The sequence below is a fragment of the Podarcis filfolensis genome (genome assembly GCF_964270895.1).
Source record: "Podarcis filfolensis genome assembly, chromosome: 3".
In the NCBI taxonomy this organism is placed as follows: Eukaryota; Metazoa; Chordata; class Lepidosauria; order Squamata; family Lacertidae; genus Podarcis; species Podarcis filfolensis.
In genome coordinates, this window is record NC_139606.1 from 56,342,856 (window position 1) to 56,357,578 (window position 14,723).

The 14,723-nt window shown below is 39.7% G+C and overlaps 1 protein-coding gene across 1 annotated transcript in view; it reads left to right on the top strand.

The window, feature by feature from the left end:
- Positions 1 to 12,715, top strand: part of CLVS2 (clavesin 2) — a 39,462-nt gene extending 26,747 nt beyond the window's left edge. The window contains exons 4-5 of the mRNA XM_083606195.1: positions 1,428 to 1,648; positions 5,772 to 12,715. Coding sequence (XP_083462321.1) covers positions 1,428 to 1,648; positions 5,772 to 5,859 — 309 coding nt within the window. The 3' untranslated portion in view covers positions 5,860 to 12,715. The remainder of the gene's footprint in view (positions 1 to 1,427; positions 1,649 to 5,771) is intronic.
- The last annotated feature ends 2,008 nt before the right edge of the window (positions 12,716 to 14,723 follow it).

A 14,723-nucleotide genomic window follows, 5' to 3' on the forward strand; every position in this document is an offset into this window, starting at 1 on the left:
CATTTTCACAAGAGTCATAAATGGAAATCTGACCTGCTGGCTTAAAAGAGAAATGGCGGTTGGACTCTGGGGCATTGATTACGGTACTGCAGCACTCTGTGTTTTCATTGCCCATTTTCATCAGTCCAGTGTACCAATTTGTTTGATGTGGACACTAATCAAACTCCAGGAAAGTACACCAGCAGGAAAACCCACTCATACTGTATGTGTTAGGGCTTTTTCCCATCCTTTCCCCAAGAACAACTCTTGCACCACATTCATACGCTGCCTTTGAAATCCATAGGAAATTCAAAAGCAGCTTGAAATGACATGCTAAGTAGCACTATTCTTTGAAGGGAAAGAAAAGAAAGTTCCACTGTACATGCTGGAGCCCTTGAGGGTACATGCAAAGACTAGCTAGATGGCAGCTACTAACTATCTAGAAGCAAAATGCGGTGTCCTGCTGTAGTCAGAGCAAGTGGAATTTGATGAAGGAAGAAGAAATAAATTCCATGACACACATCACAGATCCCACTCAGTAGGATATTTAAAAAGACCCTGGCGGGGTGCTGTGGTTTATCTTAGATTTCTGAGAAGCAGAGATGCTGTGTTATCCAACTCATTCTGGGTTTTTCTCTCCAAAAACACTGTAGTGTTTCTCGGTCATATGTCAGATTTTTTTTATTTTTTAGTCTGGAAAATATGCTTGGGGATATTTGGGGGCACTTATGAACCTTTGATTGCCTATTCTTTTAATATAAACACACACACACACACACTGAAAAGCCATCTTGCTGGATATATTTGCATTCTCCCTTCAGCTTCTGCCACAAAGTGTCAGCTGCATGAAACTTATTCCGGCATGAGATGCACTGGAAGTGGTCCAAATTTTAAAATTCTGCCCAGCAGGTTTGTATCCAGTGCTGTGTGAATGGAAGTCCACTTGTACCAAGAAGTATTTTTGCAACCATTTGCTTGCACTAGCTACTTCAACCTAATTTTGGCAATCCTCCTTCCCTTTTGTACCCTCCTGCCCCACACCTCAGGCCATACTTGAGAATGCCTGCCCTTGGAGAAGCTTTTCAGTGGGCACAAGAGGCTACATTGGGGAAGAGGTATGTGAACTTCTAATCGCACTGGGTACAATCCAGTACGCATGATTTCTAATAAATTAGAAACCTTTAAGTAGTCCTAAAATGCAACATTCTTTAGAGTTTAGCAGAACATATACATACACATTACACACATACATTTATTAGCTAGTATCCATAGAATGAGATGCATGCACTAGTGGGATTTTTTTTTTTTTTACTTTTCCTTGTTGAACATCAGACATCCCCAACATAGCTGCTTTTTTAAAACCCTGCATGGATTTGCCTTGTGTCAGGAAGGACTGATATCCGCTGAAGGTGCTGGCTTGTAATGTCTTTGATTCATCCTTTTAACAGATATTTCTCCATGGAAATAACCTCAACAGCCTGCACCAGCTAATCCACCCTGAGATTCTGCCTTCTGAATTTGGTGGAATGCTGCCGCCTTATGATATGGGCACGTGGGCAAGAACGCTGCTTGATCACGAATACGACGACGACAGCGAATACAGTGTGGACTCATACAACACTTCTGCAAAAGAAGTCGAAAAGGACCTGTCTCCCAAATCCATGAAGCGGTAAGTTAGTCAGGCCTGTTGAAGCAGAAAAGAAGGCTGTAGACAAAATGATACCCTCCAGATTTTTGGGTGGACTACAATTCCTGACCATTGACGATGCTTGGATGGGGCTGATGGGAGTCGGAGTCTACAAAGTTCTAAAGGGCATGTCAGTAGCTATCTCTCATGTAGTTGATTTTCTAGACTAAATGACTTCTGCTGAGGGCCAGGACAGTAGCATATTATTTCCTAGGAACATAGGAAGCTGCCATGACTCAGTCATAGTGTTGGTCCATTTAGCTCATCACTGTTGACACTGTCTGGCAGCAGGTTTTCAAGCAGTATTCTTTATCTACTTGGATATATCAGGAATTTTATCTGAGATTTTTGGATGCAAAGCATGAGCTGTGGTGCTTCCCCTATGTAATTTAGCCATTCCATTAAACTGTAATGCATATTGATGCAGTAACATTCATTGTTTTGTATTAATGCATTTTGAAGTGGAAAAAGAAAACTCCGCTCAAGGCAGCTTGCAACATAGAACATTACATTTTCATTAATGATGTAAAATACAAAGAGAGAGGGTCAGCAGTTTAAAAAGATCGTAAAAATATTGTCTGTCTCATATAATAAAAGCCTGCCAGAACAGAAAGTAGTGATGGAGAGGGACCAAATGCACTTCATTGATTTGATTGACTATGTATTTCTATGCCACCTTCCATTCAAAGGAGTCCCAACGTGGCTTACCAACAATAAAGAACAGCCACAGCTGTAGGCTACAATTACAATGTCTGGGCAATTTAGAGCTGACCCCACCAAGGCATATAATACCATTAACAAATCAACAATCACATGATCATAGGTAATTAGAAAACAATTATAAAACAGCAGCTAAAACACAGGCTAAACATTCACCCTCACCCCTCTGCACATACTGCCTCAATAATCATTTACTCTACTGATTGAAATACAAATCCCAGCAAACAAGAGGACATTGATTCAATAGAAATACCTACAAACAGAACCATACTGCAGCAAACGCCTTGTCTCCTACACACTGATCACAAAGGGGTGTGTTTGTGGGCAGCAGCCCCTCTACTGTTCCCTGAAGTCAAGCTCTCAGAAAGAGATTGGGATAAGCCTCCTCACAAGCCATCTCAATCCCAGCAACAGACAAAAGCAGTGATATCCTATTACAGATCTATAGGTGGGCTGTCCAGTAACTGGTAGCGAACACACCTCATCTCTCTTCCCAGTAGCCACAGCTCATCAGTGTCCAGGCTGCTAGAGCTGCCACTGAACTGGGTGGGTGGATGGAATTAGTTCCCTTCGCCCCTTCCCTTTGCTTGTACTACCTGGTAGTCTGACAGCCAGTCAGAATTCTCTCCATCCACGTTTCATGCTCCAGCTGCTCACCACTAAGAAATTCCTCTCTTTTGTCCCACGCAGCTGTGCTTCCACACTTAGCAGGACACAGAGGATGGCCTCTCCTTCTGATCTAAGGGAGCAGGCGGGATGGTGTGAAGTTATTGCAAGTCATGGCACTTTCATATCAGCCCTGTGGAGTGTTGTGTGATTCCAGATGTGGAGGACAACCCATTGGGACACAGATATCAGATATTATCATGAGGGAACCAAGTGAATTCCCCCTTCAGGCATTATGCTGGAAGAACAAAAGCTATGGAATTGAAACACGAATCCAGCAAAGCAAGCCCAACGAGATATGCCTAACTTGTCAGACATTGCTCATTTGCCACACCTGTGCAAGCCACGCTGTGTGCTACAGAGCTCAGAAATTCAGGAACCAGAGAAATAACCTCTCAATAACAGGTTAGACAGTATTGTTAGGAACCACATATGTGACTACATTATTATGCTGAGATCTGAAGCCATCCAATTCTACAACATCAGTAACAAATATTAAATTACATTTGAAGGGAGGACTTTAGAGAAAAAACAGCATTGCATTTCCAGTGACTGCAGTTTCTTTCTGATGAAAAAAAAATTAATGGAATGTAGCTGCATGAACTCTGAAGCTTTGTTCTCTGTTAGTTGACCAGCTTTGCTGAAGGAAACGGTCCTTGCTCAGTGATAATAGGGTAACATATTTCCCTTTGCGTTGTCAGAAATATTAGTGCAGGCTGGTTGCCAGTCCATTTAAGTTCAAGTGCAGGGGGTGCCATGTGTCACTATCCCAAAGTATCTGTTTGAATCCTTTCTTCCTAAGCCACAGCCTGAGCTCATCACCCACTCATGTTTTAATATTCTCCTTGGGCATTTCCAAGCCACCCACCAGAGATCTACAAACAATTTGTTTCATTAGTCAAGTAGATTAAGCTTTTCTGTTGCACCTCGGCTAGTGGTCAAGTTAATCTCAAGAAGCTGGCGCATGTATTGCTTCAGCCAAGAATCATTCTGCTCCATGGCTTTGGGGTAAATACTGGTTTGGGTGCCTGCTAATGCTCCTCTTGAAAAGGCCAAGTAGGGCCTCTAGGTAGCATGTGATGCCAGTTTCAGAGCATTATTAGCCAGATGGTGTGTTGGAAATATTCCACTGCCAGCAGCTTGCAGCTGGCAAGACTTTGTATGAAATCTAATCCCCTTTCCTCAGTAACAGGACGTTTTTACCTTACTGCTAGCACAAATGCATGGAAATCCTTGCTTGACTTCAGTAATAGCTAGTAAAACTATTTTTTCGTAAGATTCATTGAATTCAGATATGTGTGGTTTTTTTAATCTGATATTTCTACAGTCAGAATTTTATTTTTATTATTTCTTGGATTTATATACCGTCCTTCATCACAAGATCTCAGGGTGGTTTGTCCTCTTTGATCCATAGCAGTTTCACTTCTACTAGGTAGCTGCCATCCTGTGAATTAAGTTGATGTCTCTGCACTCACTCAGGACACATGCCCCTATAGACATCTGTGCACTGTGTTCAGGAATAAGGCCTTTTGAAACACAAAAGACTGGAAGGGACTTTAGCTCAAATGTGCTCGGAATTACTTACTTGGAACACTGGTTCTTTGCTGGAGGGCAGACTGCTGCCTGTTTGGTAGAGATGCTTTTGCCCCACCTGGAACATGATACTTTTGCCCAGTTTTGGGTGATTTCCCCTCCTGGTGCAGCCCCAGATCACACAGGAGCCCACTGACCTGCTGAAGGGGCTTTGTGGGTACAGGGGGCTGCAGAGGAAGAGAAAGGTTGGTTGCTCAAGATGCCTTCTGCTTGCACCCACCGATGAATTCAATTCCATTTGTATAACTAATGTTTCTCACACTATTTCAACACCTGACTTATTTCTGTATCTAAAATGAGTAAATTGGATGTTGAAGTGAATTATAAGAGGTTCATTGATTTGTGCAAGTTCAGAAGCCCTTAACTTCTATATGTTTTTATCATGGAGTAAGTGATCATGTAAACTTGAGAGTACCCAATACAGTGCTCTCCAAATGTTGCTGGACTCCAAGCCCCTGCATCTTCGCCCATTGGCCATTCTAACTGGGGCTGATGGGAATTGTAGTCCACAACATCTGGAGGGCACCACCTTGGTGATCCCTGATATAAAGAATTCAGTGTTGTTCTCTTTGGTGAGTGGATCAGTTTCATCAAGAGAATGGCACATGGATGACCAAAAAAATGTATTCTTTGTTAGTGTAAAATAATGATTGAAAGTGATTTATCTGTTAGCATAGAAAGAATTTGTATCTCAGGGTAGCATTCTGGGGTGACAAACCTCAAAAAAATACATTTTGAATCTGTCCTGAGAAAAGTTTACCAGCTTTCTTTACAGGAAGTATGGAGAAGCTGTAGCCCTTTAGGTGTTGTTGGACTATAGCTGCCATCATCTGTGACTTAATAATGACAATTTTATTATTATTGGCCATGCTGGCAGCGTCTGATAAGCATCGATTTCCAACAACATTTGGAGGGTCATAAGTTCCCCACCCCTGATATAGTGTGTGTAGGAGAGGTGTACATCTTTAAATATTAAATATACACTGGTTGTAGGTATCACACCATATTTCCCAAGCGATTTTCTGGATACTGGCTAGCTTTTAAAAAATAAATAAATAAGTGAAGTCTACTTTCATTTGTCTTAATATCAGGCTTTTCTTTAATAAAAAAATACTTTTTTCCACAGGTCTCAGTCAGTTGTGGACCCTGGAGTGTTAAAGCGCATGGATAAAAACGAAGAAGAAAATATGCAGCCCTTGCTTTCTCTTGACTAACAATGTCTGAGCATCGAACATGAATTGGGGTGGAAGGTATTGCCTTTTGGCAACAAGCAAACCATTGGGAGGAGAATGTGTACCAGCCGGAATCCTATTTTTCATGTTAATGTAGCATAACATAATGAGGCAGCAGGTTTTGCCAGTCAGCCTGGAACATGCGTGCCCTGGGCTGGAAAACAGGGTGGAAAGGAAGAAGATGAAAAGGAGCAAATATCAATAATATATTCTGTTAAGTGCCAACCTGTTTGTAAATAGAGTCTATTCCTTCTCTCTGCATTTGTAAGTAATGGTAGGGATGTAGTACAGGAAAGGGAAAAAAAGAGTGGCTATTAAAATATGCCAGTTGAATGCACTGTAAAAGAACGAAAAGCACTCTGAGAAAAAAGAAAGAAATCAGACCTAAGTAACATTCATCCTTTTTATACAAAGCCATATTACACCTTTCATATGGACTGCTTTATTCTGTTCAAACATTTTTTCTTTAAACGAGAAGATATAGGGTCCTGTAGACATCGTTGTAACTGGTGTGATGTTACCTGTCAATCAGATTGTATTTCACAGACATTGCTGAGATTTATGATGGAGACTAGAAAGAGAAAGAAATAAGAAAGAAAGAAAGAAAGAAAGAAAGAAAGAAAGAAAGAAAGAAAGAAAGAAAGAAGGCATAGACACAGGAAGCCAAGCACCTTTCTTTGGCATATAAGACAACTGGTTTTTAATCTTTTAATACTAAGTTTGGGGTTTTGAGACCCATTTGGGTCCTGGGCATAAGGTGGGTCTGCCTCTTATCTGGTCCCCATTTGAGAACTTGCCTCCTTGACTGGATCATTTGTAGTAATGCTCAGCATTCCACCCATAATAGTCAGCAGCAACAGATTGATGCATTTCTAAACCTTACAAAACTGAAGTCTGAATACATATCTATATATTTTTACCACTCTCTACATATAAAGTGTCATTGGTAGATAAGTATATGTAATCAAGGATTTATAAAAACAAATCATACCTATTTGGTGTGCTTAGAGTTTATTATAGATTGTATATTAAGACAATGTCATCGTTAACATAGTAAAAGATTAAGTACTGCATCCTACTTTGAGCAAGATTTAATTGTTATAAGTACGGTGTAGTACAATACCATGCTAAGGCCATCTTTTGTTTTGTGATGTAATTGTGTAGATGAAACATGTGCCATATTAGACAGAAAATACATTTTTACCTCAAAAGACCAAACAGTCCCTAAAGTGGACTGAACACAGTCAGCTGTAGTTTAGGGGTATATATTCATCTTTGATGTGTGCTGATATGCTTGTGTATTTTCGCCGTACATCAAGACAAGAATGTACCCTACAACTATACAGATCTCTGTCATCAGAATTTAATATGCCACTTGAACAGGAATGACAAGATCTCTTTCTCGCAAAAAAACCAAAATGTTACTACTGAACTCTTAAGGGCTCTGAAGAAATATATTGGAATTAATTATTGGATATTTAAGATGCCTAAGATCAGGCTTAATGCTGCGACAGATTGTGTTTCTATTGAAAATCTTCAGTTTCAAGACAGTAGAATGACTTGTTTGTTTTAAATCACCTCCATACCATTCAGAGAAAACCTTCAGATAATTTTTGGGAAAAGAGGAATTAAAATACATTCTGCCTGTACTGTCTTTGTGTAATTCAGATACTCTGTTGAGACACCATATGCATGTCTGCTATCATTGATTTCCACTGCAAGCTAATGTTTAAACAATGTGAGGCTGTAGTGTATTCTAGACCACTTAATGCTCAGTTAAGAGATTCTTATTTGGTTTAATTTTTCTTTTCCTTATTTAAATTATGACAATGGTGTTCTTTGCAGGCTAGAGCATTATGCTTGGTTACATTATAGAAGCATTCATCATTCTAATAACATGGTAAACAAGCAACCTATCTATTAAGCAGGGTAACCTTCATGGTGGGAACACTATGATGAATGCATTAACCAAAACGGATCTGTTTTTGACAGGAATGGCTTGTAGTTGACAAGAACTATGTTTATCACATCCAGAGAGCTTAAGTTGAAGGCTGTGACCTTAAAACAATGACTGCCTATTGTATGATATCAATTGCCCTTGGGCCACCTCACTGAATAAACACTTAACAGGCAGCCATGGCCAATCTAGGCTATCTGGCATATGTCCCAGGACCAGCAACTGTATCTGCTTTGACCCTTGGTGGTAAGTAAGCAGCCTAACTCATCACAAGACTGCAGCCTCAGAGTTTTCCTAGAAATACAGCTGCAGCACCTTTAGCAACATCAGCAGTAAGAACATTGCATGTCTCTCCATGGGGCTCTACATCAGTTCCCATGGAGTAATTTGATTAGATATGTGTTATTTCTCAATTGAAGCTCGGGTCTCTAACTTTAGAAGTTTCCTGTATAGCACTAATACCTTTTGCATGGCTCCATAGGAATGAGCAAGCTGTTTAATGATTGGAATCCTTATGCTTCCAAACTGATAAGAGTTAGACAATTTGGAACAGAAAACATGCTAGGCAAAATGAAATGGTAATTTGTTCTTAGCTCTATAGTGGATAAGCTTAACTGCAGATGCAGACATTTGTAGCAATGCCAGACAAGAGGACTCTGTCTTGGTGTAGCACACAAAAAAAGAGTCTGGTGTTGAAAACAAAAATGAAACACACCTGTAGTTGGCACCCGTCTGTCTTGGGAGACAATGGACGAGTGTTCCTTTACTGGTGAGATCAAACTGTTGGCAGGTTGCAACACTTACTGTGGCTGTAGAGACTGATGTGGGAGAGACATGATCTGTTGCAGCTGGGGCAGATGGTGACGTCCGGTTGTTCTGTTGCAGATGCACCATGGCGTTTCTTCTCTCTGTGATCCTCCCAGAAGTCATTTCTCCTATGCAATGGATACATGACTTGACTGCCTGTCTCCAGGCACTGCGGTCATCTGCAAGGGATTCCCATACAATGGGGTTTGTGTTGCCAGACTTCATGTCATGTTCACAGACATCTTTATAGCACAGCGTTGGTCTGCCAATTGGCCTATGGAATCCAGTTAAGAGATCAGCTCACCTATTACGCAATTTCATCAAACCAGATTGGCAGCAACATATAATGCATGGCTCCGAAATTATATGTGTGAAATGAATAATGGCATTTGTGGTACATCTTGAACTGTGTTGTGTACATAGATCTGGGTAGGTGGTGAATGAATGATCTTTCTCGCGGTTAGAGTCAGGAGATGTTGTGCATTGTGGTATGTTAGTCGCTCCGAAATCTTAAGATTTGAGATCTGCCAAATACATACAAGTTGATAGAAATAGGAAGCTCCAGGAACCCTGGAATTATGCTACAGTCAGTTTCTGATTGTACAATAATATCCTGGCTGAGGCAGTAGGCAAAGAGCTAAGCAAAGGCTTTGTTGAGTGGGAGAGCTGCTCACTTCATTATGAGCTACAGGAGCTATCCTTTCAGGACCATATGCACCATCTGTTTCCCCATAAATCCTTGTTCTCTGGCAAAAAGCTTTTATTCAGAAAGCCTAGGGTTTTTCGGGGGGGGGGGGAATAAATGAATTCAAGCCTCAAATACTGTGTTTTGTATCACTAGGGCCTGTCCCCATAATTCCTTCCATATATATGCTGTCATGAAATGGATTATAGGTGGGTCTATTTCATAGGCTGAATCACTCTCATTTAGAGCAATAAAAAGATCTTTTTTCTTGCAGTGTCAGAATTAATTTGCCCAGAGTTAACATGTTCCATATTTAAGCTTCAGTCAAGTCAGCGGTGCTTAAGCCACAGTTGACAGTTTCCAAATGTACACAGACAGAACTGCTGCTGGTGTGACTGAGCATAGCTTTATTAATTCCACTTTACAAAAACTGAATTTCATTAAGGCTGTTATCCTGGCCTCACTTACCTGGGAATAAGTCCAGCTGAATTCAATAGGACTTACCTCTGAGTAGTCATGGTTAGAATTGCGGTGTAACTCACTTTTAACAGCACAATCCCATCCAGGTCTACTCATTGGATATTAGGTATAGAAAGTGAGTATAGGTTGGCATCTCTAAAGGTTCTTATTTTTGCAATCTTAATGAAACTTCATAAAGGAAAAATCAATTTTACCTCATGAAACCTCTGTATACTAAGTGGCTCGCTTTAGTTTTATTTTTGCATTTGAATTCTTGACTCTATGTGCAATTTCTGAAATGCATCCCGATGTCTAATTCAGCTGTTGCTGTAATGAACACTCAGATAGTCCTCTCAGGAGGTAACACCATGATTTTACATAATTCAGCCTCCATATTTTGCTGAGAATAAACTGATATGTTCCAAAGGAAGTACTCTCACTGTACAAAATCAGGTCTTCAGAGAGCACCAGCAGATTCTAGGCGCACTGCATGTCCCATAGCCACAAATTAATTCAGCAGCAGATTTTCAGAGGTGGGTAAGGGAAATTAATAGCTTATTCCTAAGCAGGCTTCCTCCTTTTATGAATTCAAGAAGGCTTATGATGCCAGTCGAAAAAGTCCTTCAAATGAGAAAGCCAGCCCCTTTGATAGCGGTGATCTAAAGGAATATAGGACATGATAAAATCTTACTCAATTGAGCCATCCTTGGGTACAACCTCAAAAGCAGTTTAGGAACCTCCTGTATCTATTTTACATGTTTGCCTGAATTATAAACTAAAACATACTGAGAGTTAGATCCTTGGCAAAGTGATTGTTTTGAATATCACATCATGGAGCAGCCATGGCCTGGAGGTTCAGCACCTAAATCTCAAATAAGAACACATGCTGCACATTTTTGTTACAGGACCAGCAATTTCACATTTGAGAGAACTCTTGGGGGGATTCCACACTGACCCAGTGAGTTGTTCACTTTATTTCTTAGTAAAGCCTACGACTTCATCTTTTGTCACCACTGCCTCAGATGCTGACTCCCTTCCCGAGAAAGTTAGTTCAGGCACAGGGATCTGCCTTACATCTTCCACAGTTAAAACAGATGCAAATAATTCATTCAGATTCTCCACGGTCTCCTTTTCCTATTTTAGCAGGCCTTTGACTCCTTTGCTGTCTAAACATCCAATTACCTCTCTGCTCCTGGTGTTTTTTATTCTTGGGGATTGTTGGGTTTAACATTTTTAACAACATGCTTCTTAAATTATTATTTTCCTTCCATCCATTATTGTCTACTTGCATTTCTTTTGCCAAAGTTTGCATTCCTTTTTGTTCTCATTTCGACAACACCTCCATTTTACTTCCTTGACTGCTTGTTACCCATTCTGGCATCCTCTTGGTCTTGGTGGTACCTTTTCCAGTTCTAGCTAAGCTTCTATTATTGTGGTTTTTAATAACCCCAAGCATTCTGGAGAGAATGGTAGCTTTCTGCCCCTCAGGGCACAGCTGGGACCTCTGCCATGGCAATGATTTCACCCCCGCAGTGTTGGTCCCCAGCAGATATGCAAATGTGCCATCCTGCCGCCACACCCTCCATCAACATTGGTCACCACCAATATGTGGGTGGCAGCTGTGTTAGGGTCTCTAACTCTATTGGGTTGTGACTGTTAAATCTCAGTGCAAATCATGACTTCATTGCCATTGTTTTTATTACCACATCTAGTTTATGTGTAGCAAAGGGTTTACCAAACCCCTTGAAACAAGTTCACATTTCAGCCTAAATTAAGTACATTCTTACTGTTCTGAATGAAATATCTGAATTTTGACTGGCTCATGCCAAATCTCAGTAAAAAGACAGGCTTCTAAGAATACCTTTTGGTTTGTTGCCATCAACAGGCTTCTAAGATTTGTTAGAAGATTATGAGACCCGAGGCAGAAACTACAGCCAGACAGTTTTGTGGTTTTATTTTGGATTAGATGCTTGATAGCAACTGATATGGCATTAACATGGATGACAATATTAAGCATAAGTATGTTAACATGAAATCAAGCTAATGAGATGTCATTTCTTTTAAAGCTTTGAGATGTACTGTAAAGTGCCATATTAATGTGTATAGTAGTGCCTGTTAGATATATAAAGATGCGCAAAGCATTGCTTATCATATTGTGCTGGCATTATATCAAGATTTTTGTTGTTGTTTGTGTCACCGTTCTTCAGGTGAAAAATAGAAACTGAGGCCTAAATGCATGCAGATTTCAGATCTGTATTCTTTGCTAATTAATGTTTGAGGCTGGTGGAAAAAGTCAAGCTGGTAACTTCCCAATTCTTTTCCTGAAATTGCTCCACGTGGTCTGATTGAGAATTAACAACACCCTAGAAAATTGTAGGAAACATTAATCATTGGCCCATCACATAAGGATGGTGGAAACTTCATCACAAAAAAGGGAAAATGCACCTCAGGGTAACTGTTCTGTCGAAAAATGGTGCAAATCAGGCAAATGTTTTCACAGAGGAAATGTTGGATGACTTGTCCATACTCTTAGTTGAGCACTGCTAGTCTGTAGTGATTAGAAGATTACTAATAGCACTAGCATTTGTGCTATTTTTATATACACATCTAACATTATGTCTTTTGGTCTCTGTGTGATGTGTAGCACAATCCTTCATATACCTTACTCAAAAGTAAGCCTCGTTGAACTCAATGGGGCTTACTCTCCCAAGTAAGTGGATGTGGGACTGCAGCCAGAAGCACCTTTCACAGTCACTCTCTTTTGTGTGATATGTCTGTGCTACCTGCTCAGGTGACGCTTTTGATTAGGATGGAGTTAAGAATGGAAAGCAAATGATGCCGACAATTTACAGTGGCTTTGTGTAGACCATATTGCAGCCAAGTTACCTAGAGCTGTACATGCTGGATTTGAAAGAGAAAGAATAATCTTTTTTTAAAAAAAAGAAACACTGGACGGTTAATTCAGAGAGGGAAATGGAACTGATTATTTTCCAGTGTTATTAAAAGCCAGCCAGTTTTCAGATGAGGCAGGGACCACATTCCCATGTTCGTTTTTGACGAGAAAGTTACCACATAATGACATTACCTTTTCAATTTCACCTGGTGACTGTTCTTATAAAATGCACCTCCACATGGTGCCAGGTGGTATTTATCACATTAGGAAACGCTTGTGGCCTGCCAGGAGCCCCAAGGCGATATTAAATAGCAGGCACATTTATAAGAATGACCCTCCCTATGAAACTGACAGGGTAAAATTGTATTGTGATTGAATCTGGGAATTGGACCAAATCCATGTTGCTAATGAGAGTTCTGCTGAGAGAGATCTTTTTTCTTGTTCACTGTACTGACTAGGAAGAACGTATATTTATTGTACTACATTTGTGCCAAAACTGATCAGTATAAGTACATGGAATAGAATGTTTCATATTCATTTATTCGCGCAAGACTCTTTGAAAAGTTGTAACAAACCTTTTCACTATTTATATAAACAATATATATTTGAACAAAAATAAACAACTGAAGCTAATTAGTAAGGATGGCTTCAATTTTGTCAAAATAAAGCTTTGATGAAAAAAATGGCTCAGGACATCTTGATTTTTTTCTAAATTTTCATGGCTTTTTCCTTTTCTGACAGTACTGAGAATCAACAGTTTTAAGAAAAAATAGTAACCTTCTGATATGCTGCTTAGATGATATTAAATATAAACATCAGCAAATTTTTGAATTATTTTTGATCCAAACTCAATTTTTTGACTGGACCTTATTATATTTTTAAAAGTTGTTTGCATATCATAAAACTGATTGCCTTCCTTCTAGAAGGAGCTCAGGGCAATGTACAATAAAAATCCCACCAGAACAGAAGAACATATCAAATGAACAAACCATATACAAATCAGTATACATTCCCTGGAGAAAGGGGAAAGAAGGCAGCATGTGATGTGCAAAAAGAAGAAGAGATTTGGAGGCTTTAAAAAAATTACTGCAGTGTTCTGCATTGTCTAAGAACTATAGAATGAACTCTGCCTTCCTAGAAGGTGAAGCTATGGCAAACCTGTTTTGTTGCTGTCTGTTGTCTTTGAGGATGGCTTTGCTAGATCAAATCAGAGTCCATCTGGTCAAGCATTCACAAACAGAGCACATTGGAAATAAATACCATCTTCAGTTGTGTGTCTCCAGCCACTCTTAATCAGAAATGTACTGCCTTTGAACACAGAAGCCCCGTTCTGATTTATTATGGCTAACAGAATTTGTTTCATTGATTGCCCCAGAGCTCTAATGTTTTGACAGATAGATAATAATATCTCTCTATTAGCTCTTTGCACAATTCAATTTTTTTAACCACTATGTTTAGTTGGCCTGATCCACTGGGGCTCTTATGTTCTTAATCCAAGACACATTTTTCTCCATCCTTAATACAGTCACATGCTTAGCTGACTGCTTTAAGAATGTTGCTGATGCTATATCTGAATTCCTTTTTCCTTTAGGCAGGCAAACATTTAATTACATCCTCTTTACAACACTCATGTTTACATCTTTAGCACGCAAGATCAAAAACATAAAGGTTGCCTATTTTACATCATGGATGTAGTGATATCCTAAATTAATTAGCTACAAAAGCATTTCTAGCTTCAGAGTTCATTTGATGTTCTCTCCAAGGATGAACCTCCTACCTACTCGCTGCATTAAAAATAATAAAACTAGAACTTAATAATAATGTTTCATTTAAAATATGAATTTACACTTCTGAGAGACAGGACATATCTGCAGAACACAAGCTTAGGGCAAAAGTAGATGCACAAAACATGAAATGTAAATAAACAGCAGTCAGGTTTGGGGTTCAACATTTCTGGGGTTTGAAGGAGGTGAGATACCTTAGCCTTGGAGTAAAATGTGATCTTTCTCCCCTCTGGTTATCTTCCTACCTCCCCTCCTTCTTGA